Source organism: Strigops habroptila, chromosome 5 (genome assembly GCF_004027225.2).
Source record: "Strigops habroptila isolate Jane chromosome 5, bStrHab1.2.pri, whole genome shotgun sequence".
Lineage (NCBI taxonomy): Eukaryota > Metazoa > Chordata > Aves > Psittaciformes > Psittacidae > Strigops > Strigops habroptila.
In genome coordinates, this window is record NC_044281.2 from 36719859 (window position 1) to 36745858 (window position 26000).

Here is a 26000-nt window from a genome sequence, read left to right on the forward strand (position 1 = left end):
CACCATCTGCTGGAAGCGCGCGCACTCCCGGCCGTGACCCTGCTTGGCGCCAAAGCGAACGCAGGCACAGCGTGACTGCGGACCTAGCGCGCGTGCGCCTCGGCGCCCCTCAGCCGTAGCCGTGAAAGGAATAGGCGGGAACTCGCCGGCCGCCGCGCGCGCGCCGTGGCTTCTCCGCGGAGGCGCGCATGTGCCTGGTGCCGCCCAGCCAGGGCTGAGGAGCGTGGTGTGGCTATCGCGATACTTGCGTAGTCGGGACGCTCTTGAGCCCGCGTCCGTTGCGTAGGTTTCGACCCTGCTGGCCGGTTGGAAGCGAGGAGTCTCCTTCCCGGCAGAAGCTCCTGCCGGAGCACGTCGAGGGGTGCGCGAAGGTCTCCTGGTGAGTAGGGAGGGGGAGTGGACTCAACGAGCCCTAACTGGGCAGGCCGTGTGGCGATAGCAGCAGAGGCTCGGGCCCTGAGGCGAGCCGGCCTTCCCGCCTCTCGGCGCGGCGTCGGGGCCGGCGCCCGCCTGAGGGAGCCGTGGGCAGCGGCAGCGCTGGAGGAGGGTGTGGGGGAGGGGGCGGTGCGGCGCCTCTCCGCGGAGCCTCGTTCCTGAGCGCGGCCGCCATTTTGAGTGGTGGAGCCGGGGGTGGCGGCGGCCCCGGGAGAGCGGCGGGCGGTGGCGAGGGGCTCCTGGAGGGCTGAGGTTGCACGGGGGAAGGCCGGACAGCTCCTCAGACGCGGAGAGGTGGCAGTGGGGGGCGGCGGGGAGCTGGGCTGGAGCGGGGGAGGTGGGAGGGGGCGGCCCCGAGGAGCGGTAAATGGCGCCGGGGAGTGAGCGGTGGGTCAGGGCCGCGATTTCGGCGGTAGTCGGTGCCACGGGTCGGATGGACGGTGGCGTGGCGGGGCACTGTGCGGGGGATGCGTCGCTCCGCGCCCTGTGAGGGCGGCGACTGCGGTTCCCGGGCTCTTGAGGCTCGGCGGCCGCGCGGCCCATTGTGGAGCGCTCACGGGCGCCCTTCCCGCCGTCTGCCCCCTGCCCCCCCCTCCAACACAACCCTGGGCCCAGGGTGGTGCGCGGGAGCCGAGACGGCGGCGCGGGTCCGGCTTCCCTTTCCCGCTGGGGTGCGCCACCCCCCCGCTGCCCCTCAAGGTGATCCCGGGGGTCCCCGGCTTGTCCCGGGCCGTATAGTTAACGCACTGCCGGTGCTTCCGGTAGGGAAGACGAAAAAAAAACCAAAACCAAACCAACAAAACCAAAAACCCCCACGACTGGGCGCTTTGTTTGCAGACAAAGGAAGGCCTTGTGTTTCCACGCAGGAACCGTTGAGTGGTTCCTACCCCTTCAACTGCCATGATTTAAAAGAAAATAAATAATAACACCAAACACAAAACCTTAGAGGATGGATGTTGAATGTACTCTTGAGTAAATAATGAGCTTTATGTGCTGTGCCTCCCCACGTGCTTCCCTCCCTACATGCTGTGTTCCCTGTCAGAGTTTGGGGTAGGTTTAGATGTGTGTGTGCTGTAGATGCGATAAAGTACCGTTTTAAATTTGTAATATAAATAGAGCTTATTATCCATAATACTAGCTAACCAAAGACAAACTACCTGCGTTTTCTTGAATGTCTCAACATTTTTCTTTACCTTTTTTTTTTTTGCTTTTTTGAAGGGTTTGATTTAAATAAAAGATGGACTGGAGTGGAAAACATAATGGGCCAAATGATACAACTAATGATGGAACAGTGGTACGACTTCGAGGCCTGCCATTTGGTTGCAGCAAAGAAGAGATTGTTCAGTTTTTCCAAGGTACCTCTAGTATAGTCAAAGTCTAGTGACTGGATTTTCTTACATCTTTTACACAATGTGTTGTACATGTTAATTTGTAATAGCCATTAATGGGGTGGATTGGGAGGGATTGTGTTAAATTAGTTTATCTTAAATAAGAATTTTGCCCTGTAAATGAAGTAGAAATAACCATAGATGTAGTAAAATAGAATATATATAATTTTGTCGAGGTGGTAAACGCATTATGCATATTGGGATAACCTGAATGTTAGCTAACGATCCAAGTGGATCAGTTAAATTGCTTGATTGGTAGCTATATTTTCTTCATGTAACTTAGGTTGGTTGTATTTTTGCATAGCTTAAACAGAAAAGAAGTATGGCTAAATCCATAAATGTTTAATGAAAGATGACTGGCTTGTATTGTTGGGTGATGGGGGAAATGAGGTGGTTTTCTTTTTCGTTGTTGTTGTTTAGATATGCTTTAAGTATTTGCTACAGATGGGAATGTTTCAGCCTTTAACACTGTTCCCCTTGATGGGGTTATTTGTCCTTGGGTTAAAGGGTTGGAAATCGTGCCAAATGGGATAACATTGACGCTGGACTACCAGGGGAGAAGCACAGGGGAGGCCTTCGTGCAGTTTGCTTCAAAGGAGATAGCAGAAAATGCTCTGGGGAAACACAAGGAAAGAATAGGGCACAGGTGGGGATGGAGAGTTTGGGATGGTGTTAAATCTTTATTTTTGGGGGTTGTGGGTCAGTAATGCTTTTGGGTGGGTGGGGACCATTATATGGAACTGGCTGTTTTTAAGAATTTTTGTAACTGATCCTACATTAACTTGGGAAACACAGTAGACTTGGGGGGTGGGGGAGACAGTATTGCCCGGGTAGCTTGCTAAACTCAGAAAATTGTTTCAATCGTTCTTGTGTAGGGTAATTTGTGATTAATGCTACTATAGCTTAGACACTGTTTTTCAGCAGTATGTTTCTCATACTGGAAAGATATGTTTTATGCTTAATTTGTACAGCTAGAATTTTCACATAGTAACTTTTGCCACTGTAAAGTCTTGCGTTTTTTTATACACTTAAGATTCTTATGGTTTTGAGGAGAAACTTAAGTTGTATGGTATCTAGTCACTTGTATTGGATTGTACGTTTAGTTATAGAAAACATAGTATGGCCTTTTATAATATTCAGACAGCTTTTGCATGTATTCTTATTGGTACCTTGAAAATCCTCTTTTATTAGATATATTGAAATCTTCAAAAGTAGTAAGAGCGAAATCAGAGGATTCAGTGACATGCCAAGAAGAATGATGGGACAACAACGGCCTGGACCATATGATAGACCATTAGGAGGAAGAGGGGGTTATTATGGAGCTGGGCGTGGAAGTATGTATGACAGAATGCGTCGAGGAGGTGGTGGATATGACGGTGGTATGTTTATCTAATGAATGGAGGTTCTGTGTCAGTCTTGTGTTTCTGACATCTTTGTCAAGAAATAAAGAAATGGCAGTAGCTGCAGTTCCCATTAGGTTTGATGCACTTCTCAAAAAAGTTTTACTCGTGATGTATCAAAAAATGTGATTTAGTATTTAAAATTAATGGAAATAATAAGGAAAGTGTGCTTTCAGCAAAATTGGATCTTACTTGCATGTTTCAGTCCTTTTAGTGTGTAAAAGGAAACATACATCTGCACTCTGTACAGGAATTCAGGTTTAACAGTCTTAGAGGCTGTTTGCAAACTGCTGGGTGTCCAAAGACTGAAAAGTTGACTCTTATGCATTGCTCTGTGAATTTTGAGTAATTACGTGTAATGATTCCTTTCTTTCTGTCCTCTGCACAGGATATGGTGGCTTTGATGATTATGGTGGCTATAATAACTATGGCTATGGAAATGATGGCTATGATGACAGAATGAGGGATGGAAGAGGTAAAATAAAATTATATTTTTTTAATAGTTTGCTTAAAAATATTTTTGTTAGTTGAGTTGTAGGACATCCGAGTCAGAAACAGTTGCTTTCTTCATTAGATTATTTTGTAAAGAAATAAGGTTGTTCAAAAAGGGGGGTGGGGGGTGGAACTGGGGCATCTTAAGAAAAGGTAAATACATTGCTTAGGATGTCTTCTGCTTCAGTGTTTGGCTTGATAGATGGGAAGTGTAAACATCTTGCATTCAGTGGTATAATGTGAGTGCTTTCAGAAAACTAGTAGTAATGACTTTCCTGGCTTTTCAGGATGATCTTACAAGTGTGTGGTCTTGTTTGGTTTGGGTTTTTTAATAGGCATGGGAGGACATGGCTATGGTGGAGCTGGAGAAGCAGGCTCGGGTTTCCACGGTGGCGGTCACTTTGTTCACATGAGAGGACTACCCTTTCGAGCAACAGAAAATGATATTGCTAATGTAAGTACAATGGGAAAAAGGGCTTTTTAATGCCAAGAGTTTGCATATTCCTGTCCTACTACAAACTCGGTTCAAGTTCCCAAAAAAGTGATTGATAGTTCTAATAGATCTGCAGACTCTCTCATAAGAGAGCAGGGTGATGGATAAAAGCACCTCTGTAAAATTTTGGGAATACATTCTTGTGTCAGAAGTGCTGTTTCTAGGGAGAAAAGTTTTCTTGAGATATAAGGCCCTAGGGCCTGGTTTAAACAGAGCCTCTTTCCAGGGTGGGGCTCCATGTTTGTTAGTAGCGCCTATATATTATATATGGAAAACTTGATTCTTGTTACTTGGGGTTGCGAAGGGGGGGGGGGAGATAATTGAGCTACATTCCCTGCAGTCACTGATAATTTTCTTTAAGACCTGAGAGAACAAGGGCCAAACTTGAGGCTTTGATTCAGAGCATGTTATTGCAAGTTGATGAGTAGTACTTCTGTACTGTATCAAAGGTTCGTTTGCATATACTGTTTGGTAAAAAGGCTGTTAGTCAGAAGTACCACTGTATCTCTTTTGAGTTCTGTAGCAAGGAAGAGTGGTCTGATTGACAGTTTTGAGAAATGTCGTTGAGAAATGTATTTGGCTCTGCTGCTTCAAAACCAAAGTAATTATCTTCCTTTTCCAGGATGGCATCATATTAGAACTTGTTGCTTAAAGCAGTGTGTGTGGGCAGGAATTCTTGTTCCTATCTGTGCTTTTAAAGAAAGCTCCTCAAGCTCTGTAGCTGGAGCTGTTTGAGTTGTATAACAATAGATAGTAAGAGTAGATTGACCTAATGTTGAAGGTCCACTATTGCTGAGTAATACTTTGGAAATTAGTTATTAAATTTATGTGGTAGATGAGATTAAGTTGATGCAGTGCTCCACTAACCCCTGGGGTGAGAAAAGTACCTGGCTTGAATTCTGCATTAATCTGATTTTATTGTTGTTTTATATTCTTAGTTTTTCTCGCCACTGAACCCTATAAGAGTTCACATTGATATTGGAGCAGATGGAAGAGCCACTGGAGAGGCAGATGTGGAATTTGTAACACATGAGGATGCAGTAGCTGCCATGTCTAAGGATAAAAATCACATGCGTGAGTATTGTATTCACCTGAAGCTGTCTTTGACCAGGCTTTAGCAAGAGTGTGTAAGGGTAAAATTAATGTAAGGGTTTAAATGGCATTTAACTTAGTTTGCTCTGCCATCTATCTTTCAAACTTGCTTTGTGCGGTCTTCTGTTACTTGTAAGGGGGGGGGGGGTGTGTTTTGCTTTGTATCTCTCTGCTTTTGGTTTCTGAAACAAAATACAAAGTAAGGCTTTTTTGTTTCCTACAGAGCATCGATATATTGAACTATTCCTGAATTCAACTGCTGGAGGTGGTTCTGGCATGGGAGGTTATGGCAGAGATGGAATGGGTATGTGTCAATTCCAGCCTTACCCAACATTCTGCCCAGTATAAAGAGTTCCACGTTTATAACGATGCACTTCCTGCTTTTCAGATCAAGGTTACGGCCCTGTGGGTAGAATGGGAATGGGTAGCAATTACAGTGGTGGATATGGAACTCCTGATGGCCTGGGAGGATATAGTAAGTAGAAGTTTTGTTTTTCATGTATTTGGTGGAAATGCTGTTAATGTCCATCTTGTGATGGATGATGGGGCAGGGTGGGGGGCTTTGTGGGCTGGGGGGAGGTGGGAGGAGAGGGAGGGGGGCAGTGGTTTAGCTTAAACTGTAAATCCCTTGGGGGTTTACCATTTTGCTGCTGCGGCAAGTGCTTGTTAAAAAAAAAAAACGGTGCTGATGTATTTTTGTTTTAGTAGAAGTTAAGTCATCTTCAACCAACTGTTCCGTATTACCCATCACATTTTTTCTCTTTTTAAGGTATGTATGCGTGACCTTGTGTCAATTGTTTGCAGGTCGTGGCAGTGGAAATAGTGGAGGATACTATGGGCAAGGCAGTATGGGTGGAGGAGGATGGCGTGGAATGTATTGAAGGGTAGCCTTGCTTCTACAAAACATCCTGGAAGAAACAGTCTCTGGTCTACTAGACTTTCTTACAAAATTTAATTTCTTTTGTATTTTAAGAACTTTATAATGACTGAAGGAATGTGTTTTCACAATATTATTTGGTAAGCAACAGATTGTGATGGGAAAATCTGTTTTCTGTAGGTTTTATTTGTTGCATACTCTGACTTTAAATAAATTTTTATATTCAAACCACTGATGTTGATACTTTTTATACTAGTTACTCCTAAGGATGTATTACATATTCAAGACTACAGTCGGTTTAAGATGTTGTACTATGGTTCAATAAAGGTGGTTGTACTGTAACTCCTATGAACACTGATTCAGTTCTGTGTAATCTTGGTGTAGTAAATGAATTTGAAAAATCCACTTTTTTAAGGGGATAAAAGGTAGATGACTAGGTTAGTTGACTTGGTAACAATATTTCCTAAACCCTTTTGATAAATTGTGTAATAATCTCAGCACACCATAAAGCTCTGGAGGCCAAGTCATTGTTCTGGCTTTCTTCCTTGTACTACCACAATCCACCATCACCTCCAACTGCATGGCTGCCTAAATGAGTAGTGCCCAGGTTTTGTGCCTGCACAAAACCAAGCAGTGATGTTTATTTCCACACATGTAACTTGCAAACTGAACTGAAATACTAGCACAGCTTTTTGCTAACACAGAATGGGTCACATACTAGTTAATTTGGAGCTCTCTACTTATTCTTTCTTTTCCCTAAAAACTGCTTTTGGGAAGAGCTGGGGCTTTGGAAGCAAGTTAAACTTCGTTTCTTTCATGAAGTTACTGTATTTAAACACGGTTTGGCTTTTTGCCCTTTCCCCCCCCCGCCACCCCTGCACAGAGCTGATTTGTTTGTGTTTGTTCAAAACTTGACAAGCCATTATCTAGATGAGCTCATTAGAAGCAAAATATCTCTAAAATAATAAGCCCGCTACCTGGTAAATTCCACACACCCCAAACACATGGATAAAACTTTCTGTGCATTTGTGACATGTAAGCTATGTAAGCAACTATTGTTTGAAGACACTTAACATACCTGATGTGTAATGAAAAAAGGTATTTATTCTTCTGAGCCAGTGTGATCTCCCAAACTAAAACTGCTTTGTCCTCAATGCCTCCCTTAAAATGTCAAATGTGATCTTGGGTATTGAAAGTCTGTCACCTGTTTTGCTAGTACTGTGTTATATATGTAATAAATGTCTTCTTGTGGGAGAGAGGAGAATGGAGTTTATTTCACTAGAGAGTGTGTTTTTTTGTGTCAAAGTGACTGGAAATAAAAGCTGTGAAAGGGTAATTGGCACAGGAAGCTTTCCAAGTTCTGGAATATTTCTGGCTAGGCAGGGGAGGGAAGATGAGACCACACCACCAGTGATCTTGCAGGGTTGTGTTCTGACTCTGCTCTTGTGGGTTCTTGGTCTGCTCCTGAAAAAGCTGCTGTGTTTCAGAAAACTAAGATGGCAAAGAGTTAATCCAGTTGCAGGAAAAAGTACCTTGGAGCAAAGCAGAGGATGTGTACATGTAATAGAAGAAGGGTTTTTTCTAACAGCATAGCAGTTATCTGCAAAATACTGTCAGTTCTGGTCCATTTCCACACTTGGGTATATTTTGTGTTCCGTTTTATGAGAAGGAACACCAATACCTCTTTTAGAGTTACCTTTTGAGAGCAAGGTGGGAGTTAGACTTTGAGCTATTTTGTATAACCAAGCAATCTCCAACGTGAGCTTTTGACAAATGACATTCTTTTGTACTGGGCAGGGAAGCCCATGGGGCTTCATCCTGTAATGAGAGCAGCCTTTGTCATCGAATCTATCAAGTCACTTAGGCAGCATTTAAACTGGTTTTGAGAAAACTACGAAAAAAGATTGCTAGGTCCGCGAGGAAGCTCTAGGTTTAATCACTGCACACAAAGTTACATTTTAGCTTTTGCTGTGAAGAGGAGTGGAAGTGCCCTTTGCCTAGCGAGGGCCCTGGTGCACGGAGCTGTGTGAGGAATGCCAGCAGTCAGCTGGGGTTTCCCTTTACCTTCAGAGAGGCAGGTGCAAACACAGTAGGTTGACCCGCCTTTGTGAGGAAGTGGGGGCAGTGTGTGTGACCCCTGTGTGGGGAGAAGGAGAAACATCTTTTTCTCTTTTTACCTGCTCATGCTCTAAGTTCATGAACTCAGAAATCATTTCCCAAGAACAAACTATCCTGCTCTGATACTGTGTGCCCAGTTCAAGTTTCTCTTGAACAGAGCAGGTAACCCACAGGTGTTCCTATGCTGGGTGTGAGGATAGTTTAGAACCACAATCTGTCAAATAATAGGGTTGACATAAAGACAAGAATAAAAGATTAATAATAGTGTGGTCCCAAAAACTGCTAAAAGCAGGCCAGCATCCCCTTAGCTGGATGCTAAGGGAAATAAAATCACCTAGAACATAGAGTACTCACCACTTTGTTCAAGGCAGAAGTTTTGCAACTAGGGCAGCACAGAGGAGAAGGAAAGATTGCAGTTAAGTACAAATTTACTTTATTGCATGTTACAGAAATGCACTGTCATCTTCCTTTAAAAGATTGCCTATTTTAAAATTAATTTTGTTTAGTTGCATACTTCTCAAAAAGTTACTTGGAAAGCAGTACCAGTGAGCACCCTCTGTATCCTAGATTGAACCCCGCTGTCTCCATACTTGCCCCACATAAAGCCCACTGGAAAACACTTGGAATACTTTCAGGAGCATAAGCAGCACTTGCTTTGTTATGTCATTAGTAGGGGGTAGGTCCCCACTCCTCAATATATGCAAAGACTTCTAAGCAACTTGAACAAGTGCTACCTAATAAAATGCTCAAATACCCTGAATTACAATTTAGTGACATTATTCACATAGTCAAGTGGCAGATCAATTACATTTATTTTTTCCAAAAGTTATTTACAGATTTACAAGTATTTGTTTTGTATTTCACAAAAAAGTTACATCAGGTAATTTTAAAAACATTTTTCTTTACAAAAGCTACATAAGCGATGACACTGGGGTGTTAAAAAGAACAGGCCTATTGGCTTTTAGAATATTAACTAAATACCTATCCTCAAAAGACAACGCTAAGCTAAACAAAGTGCAAGAACAAGCAGAAGACCTGTTTCAAGAGAGACCTTTTCCTGTTAGTAAGGATATTCCAAGCCCATGGCTGAAGGAAATACCAGGCTGGTAATTCTGCGGAGGGCTTGTCAGTGCTGCCCAGAGCACAGAGATTCCAATCTGGACCCCATCACACAAGCAGCTAAAGGGCAGAGGGTATATTGGTTCTAGTGCAGTGATGTGCAAGTGGGGACAATTTACCAAAGGATGTATTTCCCTATAGGAAGAGTAAGGATTTACATTCCAGCAGAAGTTACCATTGGTGTGAAGAGCGCTCAGACCTGGATATACTGAAAAGTGCTCTGGAAAAAAAATGTTGTTTAGGAGCAAACTCTGAAAGTTTGAGAAACATGATGACAAAATAAGGAAGAACCTTCCTGTCCAACACCAAAAGAATGCAGTCCCCAGTAGCTAACCCTAGTCTTTCTAAGTGGCAGATTCACCCTGCTTCCAGAGGTATACAGCGACTATGTGTAACCATGACTTACATGAAAACAATGCAAAGAGAATTTTACAAACAATGTCAGGCAAAAAATCTGTGATGGATACCTCTCTCTTAAAGGGAAACACAGATATGTCAAATTAATAGTTAATTTAAAAAAATAATTCAGGAAAATGCACCTTCCATCTCCATGTGCCTAGAGGCACTGTTTGTTTCCTGCTTGACAAAATCTCCCCTTACACCTGTGACTACAAAGAACTGAGCTGTCAGTGCAATATTCTTGGATATATCAAATCTTGATCAGAGGGGAAGTAAACAAATACAGTTATTTGGCAATAACGTACTGGACCACTGCATTAATTGCACTGCTTTTTTTTTTTTTTAATACAATTTAAAACTAGCTACTGCATGGTTTTGCTTCACAGCAGCATATCAGAGGCACATTCTGCAGCAGTATTACGTTGGCCGCGTTGCAGACCAGCCTGTAAAAGCAGTTAAGTATATTACCTTTTTCAAGATCATCATAACGACTAAAATACTCATCAAATACATGTTAACACCAAGTCTCCTCTATAACCTGGCCCTGCTTCCAAGCCCTTCATTAGACTAACATTGTCATCTGTATTTTTAACATTTTCTACATTTGGGTCCCATTTTCTCTGTTTCAAAAAGAAGCAGACTTGTAACTCCTCCACAGTACCTTGAAAATGCAACTCTGAACTGCTTACGTGAAATTCTGGAAATGCTGCTCTACGTTCTTTAGTTGACATTTCTTTTTACAGGATTAGCCAAATACCAAAAGCTAATAAATATCTTGTAGCATAGTCTTACGGCACGTTAGAAGAGCACCTCTGTATAAGTATTGCATGGCAGGAATCACAGACCCGAACAGGCTTTGGTGAAGAAGGCAGAGGCAGTTCATTGTCCGAACAGGCATTACAGAAGATCTCGCCACAGTTTCTACAATGATGCTAAATAATAGAGAGAAGATTAAAAATTAAAACTTACACTAGAAATATACTTGGTAATTGGATACCAATAAACAATATACACAGAGCAATCTGAAATGTGATTCCTTTCACTTCTTTGGTCTGAGCATGGAATCAGTTTTCAAAAGATAATTCATCTGAATTCATCTAGACAGACCATGGTCTGTCTAGGATTGAACCACGGGTAGATAGGTAGGTGGTCTGTCTAGGACTGTATATATATATATTTATATAAATATATATATGCTTTGCAGATTTAACTCAGTCCCTGGATTAAGAACATACTCTGCTATATAAAAATGTAGTATAAGCAATGACATTCAAGACCGGATGATTCTGTCAGGCAACTAATTGAGATTTAACATAAAAAGGTAAAATAAAAATTCCTGCACACATTAATAAAGTATTAAATTAACATCACATTTTATTTTAAAATGACAATAAACTTGTACTTTCTTAGTCTATTGTATGAAAAATGCCATAAAAAGACTTCCACACGTGTCAAACTGTGACAGTTCCAGAGCTGACAAGCATTTGAGATGACGATTCCACGAAGCAGGTTGAACAATTTTTATGTCCCGCTGTGGCACTTCACCAAAAAGCAGTGTTTCTCTTGAAACCTGGCCCAGGTGCATTGTAAATATCAAGAAACTAGAAAGGCATCTCAGAAATAACAATGCATTCATCTGAGCATTGACATTTCATGCTACGTCTCTCATACATTTAATGTTTTTCTCATAATACATGTAAAGAAGTTGTAAGAAAATTCGTTAAGCTTTTACCTTCCTTTTGGAAAGAGAAAATTCCTTTTCACATAACTTGCAATGTGTAGCCTCCTTGTCCTTCAACCAAACCTGGCCCTGGAGAAAATATATCATAACTGTATGTATGTGATGAAGTTAAACTTTGGGTTCCAGGGGACAAGACAAATCAATAGCAGTATTTACTGCCTGAATTATTTCATGCCCTTAGATCAGTATAATGTCACAGAGACTCTAAAGAAGTACAAGGCCGCTCTAAAACAATGCAAAACCTTGTGAGGCAAGATACAGCAGGAGGTGCAACGCAAACATGCTTGAGGTAGTAAAGCTGGTCAAGGGCTGAACTGGAAAAAGCAGAAAGGTATCCCAAGTCTCAGAGCTGAAGCCTATTTCCCTGCCCATCACACAGGAACAGTCCTCAAGTTGCAGAGAAGGAAAAACAAAACAGGTCAGTGTCAAGAACTGTTAATTTCCTTCTGACTAAACCAATTAACAAAACCAGGAATCTGCTCAACAAAACCATTTTGGACATCTTTACTTGGGCTGAAATAATATGCAAGGCGACATGCCAAGTTATCAAACATGTGCAGACAAAATCTCTGCTCTCAAGTGCTCCCTGCATATCTTTAAGAAAGTTCCAAACCTCTTTACATTACAAATCCTATTTTATCAGCTTTGGCGCTACAAGTTTACTTAATTCCTCAGATGATCCAATATTTATTGATCACTGAGAATACATAATTTGAGCTCAGCTGGCTACATTCTGTCCCAGATACACTTTGTAAAATACCAAAGGGTGCACCGTTGCAAGGAAAGTGTCAAAATGCACAGCTGTACATCAAATAAGAAAAATCAAAAGCAACTGAGCATCTTTTTCCCAGGAAGTTGCAGGGAATCTGCGGTTCCCTCCCGCTGGAGGAAGTCAGACAATGAGTCTCTTCCGCAGAGTTGCTGTTGGAGAGAAGCCTGCTCATGCTTATGAAAGATTTTGAAAGGAACAGTAAAAAAAACTTTTTCCCCCTCCCAAAACTACTCACCTGTAACGCTTTATTCGCTTCTTTTATATCTTCTATTTTCAGCTTTGATCTGAAGAATAACATAATGCTCTTTCAAACTTCTGTACTGTCAGTTACAGTCGGACAACTTCAAAAGTTGTAGGTACTTAAAAAATTATAAGCTAAGTACTTTGAACTTTTAGTTAGTATTTTATATTACAACAGCATCCAGGAGATGCAGTCGGTATCATGCCCTGCTCTACTAAGCACTACACAAAAGACAAGCTCTCTCTAAAGAGCTCAGAATCCTTTGAATGGCTGTAAATTTGCTTGGGGTTATGTGGATGAGAGAAATTTGCACCAGCAGAGCTCTGTGCGGGTACCTAAAACTAGCACACAGCATTGGAACAAAACCAAGATTTGAACTTCTTGACCTGTACAAGACTACATTATGTCATTACAGAGAAACCAGCCTCCCCACAGCTATCCAGTGCCAACCCACTCAGAACTGACTGAGTCAGTTTATACACTAAGCTATTCTAGGGCATGAAAGTCCACACAAGTCACGGCAAAACTACTCAGAAGAGATTATTAAATGAAACTTTAACAACACACAACCATAACGAAAGCTGCGCTCAGAGCTTATTGTTCACTATAGTCTGAAGGGGTTTTGATAAAGTAATCCCTTACATCCTCTACGGACCTGGCAACAACGGCCTATGACTGTCATACAGAGAATCTTCATCTCTTCAAAGAAGGGAATCCATGAACATGCATTCATTCTCACAAAGAGATAAGCACTGTCCTACTGGAGCCAGAGCTGTTATCCTCTACTTGGGTTCTTCTTTGGAATGCCACAACATGCAAACTAGCCAACTGTTTTCAATGCAAAACAACTCCTAATGCCCCCTGGCCCTTTTAAACTATGATCTTCTGTTCAGAGCACTATAATTTCCCATAAGTCTACAGCTAGCCCACTAGCCAAAAGTAAAAATAAACTGACCTGAGCTAATTAGACATAGTCCTTTTTGATACGTGCCTAGGCAATATGGTCATATACAGTCTAATTCACATGACCACCATCAAATTTATACGACAAAAATAATGATCATCATGAATAAGGAAATTACTCGCTCAGCTTGGATGCCAGTTCTTGGAGAGCAGCTTCTTGGTCTTGACATATCCTTCGCAGTTGCTTGTTCTTTTCCTGAAGCTTAAGGAACTCCTTAAAACAAAAAACAGAAGAGACAAAAAACCACCAATTATTCTCAAGATTGTATTTGCCTACTGCCAAGAAAACTGCTACTACACAAAGCTGATCTTACTGAGAAAGCCAAGTGAATGAATATCCATCACATTCCCTATTAAGATTCCCAAATCCAACTCAAACAGCAACAACTCAGGATTAAACTCTCTTAGACCCCAAGAAACAAAGCTTTTTTGCTTCTGCAATCCTCTTCAAGAAGAAAATAAAAATGATTGATTGCAGAGACCAACAACACTATATAGCCATGTATACAAAGTCAGAGAGAAGCTGAAGCACTTTCTGGCCTACAATGAGAAGACAGAAACTTCAATACAACTGAGAAAGGAAAACGAGGATTTAATTTTTCCTTATTCCAAGCACCGAGTCCTAATCTAAGGACTAAATGGAGAGCAAAAAACCCATATTTTTTCTTAGTCTATTTGTGAAAATGCATTAATCTAATCTTTCTTATCTATTAGCAGAAATTCTTAACAGTACCATGTCTAAGTCCACAATTAACTTTGCAGTCAATTTCTGAATTACTAGTCAAGTTTCACCACAGAATTTACTTTTTTAAGGTTAATTATTTCTTGGGTCTCTGTTCTCAGATGAGATACAGTTTCCTTTTCCTTCTGAAGATCATTCTCTAGGGTTTGCCGCCACTCTTTTTCTATCTTCAAATCTGTTTCCAGCTGAAGTCTAGAATATGCAAAACAACCAAAAACATCACTGTGCACAAGAGTACAATTTTTAAAAAACAAAAAAGAGTTTTCTGGGTGCAATATACTATTATGATCAACTCTCACTTTATGTAAAACAGAAATAATATAACAGTAACATAATATTTTAGACAGTGGTGTAACAAACAAACCAAAACTGTCACTTAGAAAATGCTTTCAAAAAGAAGTGTATTTAAAGGACCAAGAATATGGCATAATTTTGAAGAGCTGATCTTTGTAATAAATGAGCAAGAGATTAACCACAAAATTCAAAAGCATTTTTGAAACATGCATAAGGAAAAGTCCCCTTAACATTACACAGCTTGTTTCTAAAATAAAGCAAACCAACCACACTGCCACTGGTGATGCAGACAATGATTGCATGTATCTCTGGTGCTTATAAAAGTCATTTAATATTATACTCTTGGATGTGAATCTTCTATTTTAAACTAAGGCTTATGGCATTTTGAACAGAATTGAAAATAAAGGAGGAAGGACTTTAAATGACTATTTTTAATGAGCTTTTTACACAGCTGAGGTTCAACATAACGAGGGATCTAAATTCTATTACTTTAAACTGGAGTCCAGTTAAAGGAGTTAGGGCTACTCTATCAAAAGATCCACTCTAGCTGGAATTTCACTATCATTTTCATGGAAGTCTTGGTGTTTAGAACATTACAGAGAAACCAAAAGATGGAAGCACACTGCACAACCTTCTAGATCTAAATTGTGCCAACAGAATAAAAGAGGAAAAAATCTGAGAGTAGTCATGCAAGGGTTTTTTGATGGAAAACCTGTATTTATATTAATTTTCCTGTTTTAAAACCAAAACCATTTTTAAAAGTAAGACTTACATTTTGGGACACTACCTCAGCATCTGGCTGGAAAAGATCAGAAGTGAACATGACCTTGAGGTTTCAGAATTGCAGAATTCTAAGGCTGGGGTCTGAACTGTTCTTTTGCCAAAATCTGCAAAGATGACTGCGTAGTAAAGTGAACATTTGTCATGACAATTAAACAAGTTTATTAACATTCAGAATTGTAAGAGAGGCAGGGTGGGCTAATAATTGGATTGGAAATCACTAATTTTTGATCCCAAATCCTTGTTGGGCCACAGATTTGCACTGTCTTAAACAATTTACTACTTATCTTTCTGAAGAGGGACAACACCTGCCCTTACAGGGAGCTTTTTACATTACATATTTATTTAAATCAGTACTGAAGGATTTAACATTAGAAAGACTAGAGGGCTGGCTTTTATATTACTTTTTAATGTTTATGACTCCAGTGAATTTTTATTTTTTATTTCCTACACAGTGGTGAGTTAAACCACTTCCACCTTATGCATAAGCCTGATTAATTAAACTACTCTTATGCCATTTCTGGTTTAAGTTTGTATTATTATATACTTGTGGGTTTTGTTAGTGTGTATTACTACTACTACTACACTACATACTTTGCCCCACTTAAGATAATTTCCTCATGAATTAAGCTGGCACTTTTAGACAGAAAATGCTGTTCTTCCCCTCCTTTCAAGCTGCACACCATTTTAGAGTAGGTGTCAAGGTAGCTTGACTTTCCTGGAGTGGCATATCTTCTTCCACTTTGCCAGTACCTAACATGAGGAACGTCAGTATTTACATTCTGTTCAAAACCATTTATCAACTACCAGTGTGTATGAAGACACAGGACATATTGCAATGCAGAATGTTTACTGCTGTATATTTTTCCAAACAGGAAAGATGTACTTACAGCTGTTTCTCCTTCTGGGAGAATTCTTTCTGCAGACTTTCAGATTTATTCACATATTCCTGTTTAAGTTTCTCATCCTCAGCCTCAGCATCCATTTGAGCCTTCTCTGCTTGCTGCAATCTGGTGTAATTCAAATCAACTTTGGGTAAAACTGAAGCTAGAACTAGGGTGTAGAGGGTGAAGAAGACAAATAAAAGAAAAAATGGGGAAATAGAAATATTTCTAAATAAAAACAAAGTTTGGGGGAAACTCACAAACTCAAACGAGAAATCCATACAATGCCTACAGAACTAGCTCCTGTTTTTTTCATACAGTAAGAGAGTAATCACTGTAAGTAATCACTGTTTTATTTCATGCTCATGAATAACAGATGCCAAAGCATGATGATACATATTTTAGAATTGAAGCATATACCTTCCTTGATGCTTTTTTTTTTTTTTTTTGGAAGCTTTTTTCTTCTCCAAATAAATCCTGTAAAAGCACTTGGTTTGTACTAATCACCCATTAAGACAGGGCAGAGCATGTGTTGTGCAAAAGCAGCTCAAAACAATTCAGGCATAAGACTGAATACAGAGCACTGCAATCAGATAGCAAAAAAAACTTAACTAGCCTAATACAAGAAGACACACCCTGGCAGGTCCAACTACATTATTAGAACTACTTCTACTACATCATACTATTTAATTAATTTAAATAATCTGTATTAAAAATAATGAGTTCTTACACTGGTTAAAATAGCTCCATATTATAGACAAAATAAATAAAACTGATTAATCAAGAAATTAGGGATTGTTTGGGGTTTTATTTAATCTTTCCCTTCTGAATTCCAGGGTTTTGCTTCTGCTTCAGCTAGCACTCCCCTTGGAATCCATTAGTTCAATGTAGTTCCTCTCTGCTTGGTCAACTCTTCAGTACAAAAAAAGATGGATGTAATCTAACAGAAGTAAAAGTACTAAAATGGAACTTGGGCTATATCATGGCTACACTTGTCTTGATGAAAAGGCAGGAAAGTGAAAGAGCCTGTAAAATACCACTGAATGTCCCCACCTGCTGCATTGTGTTTAACAAAACTGTTTCGAGGGCCTCTCAGGTAAGTGGTGGGAGAAATCTGTGATTCTCTCTGTGCTTGATTTCTCACTTCCCAGCAGCTAGCTGAATGTGGAGTAACTCACAACTCCCAATGTCAGCTAAAAAGAAATAAAGTCAGCAATATGTCTACATTTGTGCTTCTACTGATGAAGCTGCACCAGCAGGAGTTTATAAAGCTGCCAGTACACAAGTGAAAAAAGGCTGGAATTAAGCTATCTTATAAAGTGTGCACTATCTCATTCAACTATACCAGTTGTTTGAACAATGTTCCCAGTCACATTTGCAATGGTAGTGCACAGAGGGCCAAAACATGTATGGAAAGGAGACTACCAGGAAAAAGCAGGGTCAATTCACTGGGCAGAAGCAGCTGAATGAAGCTACACAAGACAGCAACAGCAAAAGTAACTTAAACCCCTCCTTTAATCGCAAATCAAACCGCAGTGTTGTTTCCACGACAAAGGTAGAAAGGGAGCTTGCTACCCAAAAAACATGCTAGCCAAACCAAACTACAGCACCAACCTCTAGACTTAGCACCAAGGCTAACTGCAACACTGTAATTCGGACAAATGCTGAGCTGGACCTAGTCTGCAGCAGGGTTTGAGATTCAGATCATACTAAGGCAGATACTCGTTTGCATAGATGACCGTGAGACAGTTTATGCTCCTATTTCTGCTGTGGTCTACCTGTTGTTCTATTCAGTGTTTCTGGTTTGGGTCTCCTTGAGGATGGGAGATATTTATTTTTTAGAAGCCAGCCCATGTTGAAGGTTCTTTCTGCTACCAAACCAGGGAATAAGGCAGTATATAATCATGGAGTAGAAACCCTTTCTGAACTACTGTGCCCTGCCCCCACTTTTGCAAACACATCCCCTTCTTTCTGAAAGACCCTAGGATTCTTTTCCCAGTCAGCATCCCCTCCACATTTCAGAGCAAACACTGGGAAGTGCATCAAAGGCAGTCAGCAGCTATAACTCTATTTCTGCAGTACAGGCAGTAGCAACTCAAAGCAGAAATGACTTGTGAAGCCTGCCTAATGATGGGTGGAGGGAAGGAAAAGGGGTTGGGCAAAACCACAGGTTATGATTACAGGGTAGATATAGCCACAGATGGGCAAGATCCTTAGCTGACAAGCAAGTTAGATAAGTTGAGGATCTGGGCCCCAAATGTAAATCCTATTTATTACTAAAACTGCTACTGTAGATATCATGCTGCAGCTGTTCTAGGCAGGAATCACAACTACAGAACTTACTAGATTGCGCTGCCCTTCCTGCCTGGAGCCAAGTCACAAGTCCAGGCTCCAAACACATTTTAATTTCATGAAAATATTTTACCCCACATCTTTAGCTGTTTTATCCCCAAGCCCTATAATTCCTCCACTGTATATACTGAACACATATGTTGACACCACCCTCTTTTTCTAAATATATTGTTCTGATATAGCGCTCAACCCCCTTCCCCCAAACTCCCATCACTCTTTTTAAGAAAACAGTGCTAGTTACAAGCAAAAAAAAAAAAAAAAAAACAACCCCCCAAAAAAACCAAACACCACAACCAAAAAAGAGCATGCTTTTGGGATAAATACAGCCTTACAGTGAAAGAAATAAGCAGGTGGGAAGGGATATATTAGTCAGAATGGCTAATTTTAAAATCTATTAGTACCATAAAGAATAGGAAAACCACTAATCAGAACCAAATGTCATAAAAACGTACAGTCAAAGATAGCTAACCTTTTAAAATAAACTTTGTTTGACAATTAAGTAGTGCTTAAATAGCATTAGAAAACTAGCTTACATTTGCTCAATAACAGTGCAGTAGGTTACTTTTTTTTTGTTTTTTGTTAAGAGGGGTAAAGTGAGATCGGAGATGATGTTCTTTCAGAAAACAAAACAGAACCCAGCTACGATCAGTTACAGTGCAGGATTTCTAATACCACTTTATATTTAAAGTTGTAATTTTAAAGTTCTTAAGTTATATTTTATCAGTGATTATTTAAACACAACAGATCTGGAGGAGCTTTCAGAATGATATGTCTTTGACAAGTTTATACTGGTGCTGAGCTTCATTGCTGGCACATTTGACGAATGACATTGCAATAGTCTTAGTTTGAGTTAACAGATCTTTGTCACTTCATGAATGCAGTGGACAAAAATCAAAGACAGATGAAGACAGCAAAATATTAAAAACAAAAATTGGGATAAAGGATAAAAAGAAAAAGAAAAAAGAGGAAAAAGGATGTCAATAAAAGAATATTCATGTCACTAATTTTTTTAATACATAGCCATGTTTTTCATAATCAGATTTAAACAAAAAAAAGGACATGTCAAACACCAACATATGACAGGGCTTATGGATATGTTATATTTTACAGTTAAAAAGATCAATGTTGAATATAGGCCACTAAATTAAAATATATGAATCACATTTTAATACTATGTAATACATGCAGTCTAACAATAACGTAAATTCATACACTGGAATGTTAGTCTTTCACTTTTCAGCTTTTCAGTGTAAAGAAATCATTACGTCATTGAAAATAATGGTACTTCCAAAACAATGGACAACAACTTTAATACCTTCAGCAAATACAGCACTGATCCATGAAGGCATTAAATATTTATATTAAGCACATGCTTAAGTATAATCAAGATTAATGCTTTGGTTTCTATTGCATTTCATTCAGGTGGGGACAAGTGGGAAGAGGTAATAACGACACAGAATTTTGGAAACAGCTGAAAGAACAACTTTTGATATCAGCACAAAAACCTAGGACAAGAAAGATGGCAGAAGAAGAAAACCGAAAGATAAAGTTTCTATTTAAAAATAACCGTGTATTTTTTAAAAATAAAAAAAAAAATATAAAAAAAAAAATCAAACAGTAAAGCACTAGTTAAAGTTTCAGAAACGATCTTGTTAAATATTCTAGTTGAAAGTTACATTTCAGTGGCAACTGTGTAAGAATGCGGTAAAATGTAAGGGGATGGAGACATGAATGAAGAGAAACAAAGATGGGCCTGTACCTTTGTTCTAGTTGTTTCATAGTTGCATTAATTTGATTAGTCTTATCCTCTAATCGACCAATTATTTCATTCTTTTCTTTCATAGCATCTTCAGAAACCTGTGTTACAAAAAAAAGTTAAAACTGAAGTAGGTATATATTACACTTTCACCTCACAGGGTTTTTTCCTCCAGTATCTGAAGGGAAAAATATTATGGCTTCAGATTTTGACCATTTTTACACATTCCCATCTAAAAAAATGTAGTTGACAGTACTTAAAATTTTATTCCTAAATTTACTGCTCAACTTTTCAAGAAACCCATTAGAACTGTACCAATAAAGAAGTAAGTCCTGGAAATCACTAAGGTTCTCCAACTCTTATCAAACTACCATATACACCTAAAAATCTTTTCAGAATTTTACTAACATGTTTCACAATTTTGATTGCTTGCAGAGCTGTTACGACTGTGGCTTGAAGATCTAAATAAAAGGTAGAGCATTACACTTGCTGCACAGATCAACACTTATCAATTGGTCCCTAAGCAGCAGAGATTGGGCATGATTCAACTGTTTCACTCTACCCAGGAAGTGGGGTCTGAATGTCATTAAGTGAAATCAGTGTTACCGTCAGTCCCTAGAAGTACAGCTTTAAAAGAAAAACAAAACCCTTCAGATCCGAACATACTGAAAAACATTTTCTTTTTTCCAGTTCTATTTATATTTCATCTGGTCCAGTTTTGTCACTGTTGCAGGTGCAAAAAGTTAGCATCATTTGTCCATCAATCACCTCAATTATCTCTCTACAGCATCCTAATCTTTTCCTCCTCGTTCTGCCACAGATTTGACTGGTTTCTTGTGTTGTTTTTGATAATTTATTCCATAAATAAAATTTATATTCTGCATAAATAAGGTCCTTTCCAACCCTAACGATTCTATGATTCTGCGATGCCCTGGTGCTTGGACATCTGTTAGCTGCATATTGGGTCTCTAAGATCCATATTTTCCCAAAAAAGCATTGCCTTGTTACAGATTTTCTTAATTTGTTAACAGGTTAAAAAATGAAAACGAAACCAAACTGTAATTAGCTTTTTCCATTTAACACAACTTATTTTCCAAATGCTTTTCTTTACTTTGAAAGTTCAGATGTCCTCTAACTCATCACTATCTGCCTACATTCTCGTGTTTTTTTATACAACACAGGCCAAAAAGTGTCATTACACTGTTACTCTCTCTATTCCACATTGCATGTTATTAGGCCATGAACTTATTCTCATGCTCTTTTCTTCTATAAACTCACTAAGTGACTCTATAAACTCAATAAGTGACTGCTTTAAGAACTTCTTTATGTGAAATCATACTTGCACCAATAATGCTCAAAAATGACAAGCCAACATAAGAAGTGGAAAGAAACCAAAAATTAAGGAAACAGCAGTATTTAACTAAACAAAATTGTAATGCATCTTTCAGTCCAAAGTCATTTAATCAGTTTAACAGCAGATTGTTTCTTTACCTGCAGCTTTTGATACATTTCCATGTTAATTGCTTTAACTTCATCAAGCTGCTGTCGAAGGCCTATGAGGGTATCCTGCTTCTCATGGATATCCTTCTCCAGCAACTTCATGGCAAGTTCTATCTCATGTTTCATACTAACTTGAACCACTAGCTCGTTCTCCATATCCTATAAAACACAAAGCCACACAGAATATTTAAATAACTATGCAACATTTTACCTCTGTTTTGAAAAAGACAAAAACTAACTCTAATAGTGCTGCAGCATCACCTATTTCACCACTCCAGAAATTCTGTCCCTCTTTAACTTTGCAATTTATCCACTACATAAACATTACACTCCCATATACTTAGTGACCAATGTTTTGGGGTTTTTTTCACTTTGAGAGAAGACAACTTTTAAGAAATTACCCTGCCAGTATTGCATAAAATTGCCTAAGTATTAATTACAAAAATAGAACTAAAGGATTTCTGTTTTCACAAGAAAGATTTGGCATACACACAGAGCATACAGTATTGCTAACAATCTGAACATTTCTCAAAGAAAATGTATTTTCTTTACTATGCTTTAGCAACAACATTACAGAAATATTTATGTACTGATTGCTCTGTTAAAAATCCCTTCTTATTACAGGCAGTTGAAAGAAAAGGCAATTGAAGTTGATTAAAGGCAGCATCTAAGCTCAGCAAAAGCAAAATTAGAAATATTTATATACAGACTCTTCTCAAGCATAATCTTTTCTAGAAGCGTTAGAAAAGAACACTTACTTGTCGAAGTTGTGATTCTTCTCGAAGCTGTCTACGTGCTTCATTGTACATTTCATCTAAACCCTGCCTGGAGTGTTTGTATGTCTGAAGTTCTGCTTCAACATCCACTTTAGTTGCCTACAAAGATATAGAGAATCTATCTATCTTTCTTCTTCACAAGTTTAGCAATGAATAGCATGAATTGAACACTTGGGGGAGGGGAGGGTGGAACTTCAAAATACATTCTCCAAGCACAGTACAAACATGGCAGAAGCTGTTTCTGCTATGTGGTCATCAGTTTTACAGTGAAAATTGAGTATATCTAGCAAAATAAACATCTATACTACAGTACAGTCCTCCTTCAGTAAGTCACTCTAACACACAACTGTTTCAGGACTAAGGAATCCAAACATCTGCTTAACCTGTGCTTTTACCAATTATCCTGTGAAACACATACAAGTTACGCAAGGAAGTACAAATAACAGCTTTAAAAAAATAGTTCGGCAATTGTATACACAACTACTCCAAATGACATTCCATATAATGAGACAAGTCAGAATAGACATTTGCCAACTAAAACACACACTATTTTGACACGGTTTTCAGGTAATACTGCCTTAAATGCTTAGATATAGCTTATAGTCTAATGAAAAAAGGAAGAAGGCAAGAAAATTAGAAAGAATACAAGGAAAAATGCTACAAAATTTGCATATGGTTATAAAACAATCTAGTGTCCTATAATTTTTATATATTTAAGCCATTATAAAGCTTCCCAGCTTACTTGAAGTTATTATGTAAGAACATCTGAATGACAATGAACCACACAACACTATTACACTAAATGCAGTAAAACTACCATACCTCTAGATGATGCTGTGTTTTCATTAAAATAAGAGTATTTTCACTCCTTAATTGATGGTTTTCTTCCTGGAGTTTAATTATGTTGTTTTTGGCTATTGCTAACTGAAAAGTTAAGAGGAAAAAAGGAAAAAGCAGGGTGAGCACTTTTGTGAATGGAAATAAACAAATGTTCTGATGAATGCAAGACTAAGACATTCTGCGCTCTATTCTCACAGTCTACCAAACTGAGGTTTAACTGTTTTTAAAGAAAACACACAGCTCCTGGGTTTAGTAAGAAGCACTTTCATTACAGAACAGCATGTGTATTCAACATACTTCATTATTTCACATCTGGTAAAGAATTGCTTCATTATGACTTAAAGACCCTCAATGCCTCCTTCTTCATCCTTTTTTCCTTTTTTTTTTTTTTTTTTTTCTCCATTTGGATTAAAATACATCCTGTTTTGTTGTTTGGTTGGGGGGTGGGGTTTGATATCTTAATATAACAGATAAAGCAATTTACATAAGAAAGCCTCTCCCAAATGAAAACATCTTTACAAAAGAGGAAACATTATAACTGGGCCCTACAGGATATACCTTAATGTCAGAATTATAAGACAGCTGATCAAAATAAGTGGACAGCAGGGCTGAGGGCTTGTAAACGAACCAGAATACTCTGAGAATTAACACTCAGGAAAAATGTTTTCCCTCTCTCTGGATACATTAATACTCAGAGCAAGCTAGCTATGCCCTTCAACAGCTGAATTTAGACATTTCGATTCTCCACTATTTCTCAAGCAGCTTGGATTAAAAAAATATTGTGCTCTCTCTATAAGGTTAAAAATATTAGAATCTAGTCAAGCATCAAAGATAACCAGAAATATAGGATATAAATACAAAACCAGAGCTAGACAAGTCTAAAAACTTGTATATATGTATATGGTAAATAAGCAAGAAACAATCATTTCCCTAAAGCTGAGAACTGCAATAGAAATTGCTTGGTGAACTACTTTTCGTCTCTTTGTAGCAACTGGTGTCATCCATTATGAACTAGTCATCTGCACAAAATCAGAGTGACAGCTGGCATTAAGAAAGGCTTCACTTCTGGTTTTGTCCAAAGTGGGAAATTGCAACGTTCTACTGATTAATTAATCAGTAAAACTAATTTACTGATGTTGGAGGCTACCCAAGCAAGCTGACTTCAAATCCCTGCAGCTACTGCACCTTTTATTCAAGCCAAAATCAAGGTAGCTGGACAAATCATACATTATTTTAATCTATGTAAGTTCTGTAAGCATATTTTGAAAAAAGCTTTTGAGAATAAATAATAACTATTACACAATACTAAAAGAAATTAATACCTCTTCGATCAGTTTAGTGTTTGATTTCTCTAGTGAATCAACTCTCGCATGTAGACTGCTAACTGTGCTACTAAAAAAGAAAAAGAAAAAACATCATTCAGAATTACATCCAAACTCACCCAACCAAGCTCAAAAGCTTTAATGCAAGGTACAATGATTAATGCTTAAGCGATAAAAGGTCTGCTCCCATGATTTGAGGTTTTCCTATATATAAGAAAATTAGTCTCCTTTGCTGAACATTTATACATTTCTTTCCAACTCCCAATGTCACCCCTGTCACTTAAACTCCTGGTTGGGTGTGACTTTAAACGTATTCTCCCTTTCCTTTATCCTCACGACGACATTGTACCCAAACATTTAACGAGATGCCTTAAAAGAGAGTTTACAATCTTGGAATAAAGAGAGTTTACAATCTTCCTGGGGGCTTTTCCCACCAGGTAACAAACCCATTCTCCAGGTTCTCTTCCTCCAAACCCTACTTCTTTTATAAAATTATTCACTTCTCCACATTTTTTGATATTTATCCTCAGGCTACCTTTTCCTTGATGCTTCTTGACTTAATTTACAAGTCTCATCAGAATTTTATTCCCTTGTATTACTGTGAGGGTTTTTGTTATACCAAGCTACATCCAGGACTTCTCCATCACCTGATTGCCTATTCCTGCTGTAAGCATATTTCTTTAGGCTGCACTTCACAAATGATAAAAACCAACCTATTCTCTAACACAGTAGTTTACTTTTCATGTATTTCTACTGTGGTGTTCTTAAGAGTTACCAGTTAATTAGGAATGGCAAGGTAGAGAAGATTAATGCATTTTAGGACATGTGGAAAGAAACATCTCACCTGAAATAAAAGAGGAGAATTGCTGAACCACTGGTTTGCAAACAAGCTAATGCATAAACTAGTGTACAAGACATATTCAGTACACAGAGGATCATGTGAATAACAGCTATCACCACAAAAGCACCACAATTCTTCATTGTGATAGTTCCTTTCTCCTCATTAATTTCTATTTTTCTTGTACTTGATACACTCCGTTATTCTGCTCAGTGACTGACACAATTTCAAATCAGAATATCTTTACCCCAACAGCAGACATATAGCAACTAATGATCCAGATTATGAGCATTAAAAATTAAAACTATGATTACATTTCAAAAAGAGATCAAGAAGATCAGCTACACTACAGGTTCTACGCAAGTTCTTTGTGGATGTGGTGTTTG

General features: G+C 38.9%; 2 protein-coding genes across 15 annotated transcripts in view; one reads left to right on the top strand and one right to left on the bottom strand.

The window, feature by feature from the left end:
- Positions 1–67: 67 nt before the first annotated feature.
- On the top strand, positions 68–7450 carry HNRNPH3 (heterogeneous nuclear ribonucleoprotein H3). 11 transcript variants are annotated; one of them, XM_030487077.1, is made up of 10 exons: positions 68–379; positions 1654–1790; positions 2331–2469; positions 3015–3157; positions 3612–3698; positions 4051–4169; positions 5147–5282; positions 5524–5604; positions 5689–5775; positions 6105–7445. In XM_030487077.1, exons 2-10 carry the CDS (start codon positions 1673–1675, stop codon positions 6179–6181), a joined length of 987 nt encoding a protein of 328 aa, XP_030342937.1. In that variant the 5' UTR covers positions 68–379; positions 1654–1672; the 3' UTR covers positions 6182–7445. The 11 variants fall into 11 exon arrangements, with proteins under 11 accessions (XP_030342937.1, XP_030342935.1, XP_030342941.1 ...); XM_030487075.1 differs by having other exon boundaries at positions 3015–3202; positions 6105–7438; XM_030487081.1 differs by having other exon boundaries at positions 6070–6519.
- A 1802-nt stretch (positions 7451–9252) lies between these two features.
- Positions 9253–26000, bottom strand: part of RUFY2 (RUN and FYVE domain containing 2) — a 30849-nt gene continuing 14101 nt past the window's right edge. For 2 of the 4 annotated variants that reach the window (XM_030486544.1, XM_030486543.1), the window contains exons 8-13: positions 24777–24846; positions 23437–23538; positions 22597–22713; positions 21830–21997; positions 20342–20439; positions 19235–19449 (exon numbers count right to left, since the gene is read on the bottom strand). In XM_030486544.1, the coding sequence (XP_030342404.1) occupies positions 19341–19449; positions 20342–20439; positions 21830–21997; positions 22597–22713; positions 23437–23538; positions 24777–24846 (664 nt within the window). In that variant the 3' untranslated portion in view covers positions 19235–19340. Of the gene's footprint in view, positions 10746–11545; positions 11624–12561; positions 12611–13649; positions 13745–14334; positions 14465–16236; positions 16357–19234; positions 19450–20341; positions 20440–21829; positions 21998–22596; positions 22714–23436; positions 23539–24776; positions 24847–26000 lie in introns of those variants that run through there. The other 2 variants (XM_030486542.1, XR_003991471.1) reach the window with 2 other exon arrangements.

Bases quoted from the DNA above. Each gene is read 5' to 3' on its own strand.
- HNRNPH3 (XM_030487075.1), top strand. From the start codon at position 1,673: ATGGACTGGAGTGGAAAACATAATGGGCCAAATGATACAACTAATGAT. The intron at 3,203-3,611 runs GTATGTTTATCT...TCCTCTGCACAG, and splicing joins AGGTGGTGGATATGACGGTG to GATATGGTGGCTTTGATGAT. The intron at 5,776-6,104 runs GTAAGTAGAAGT...AATTGTTTGCAG, and splicing joins TGATGGCCTGGGAGGATATA to GTCGTGGCAGTGGAAATAGT.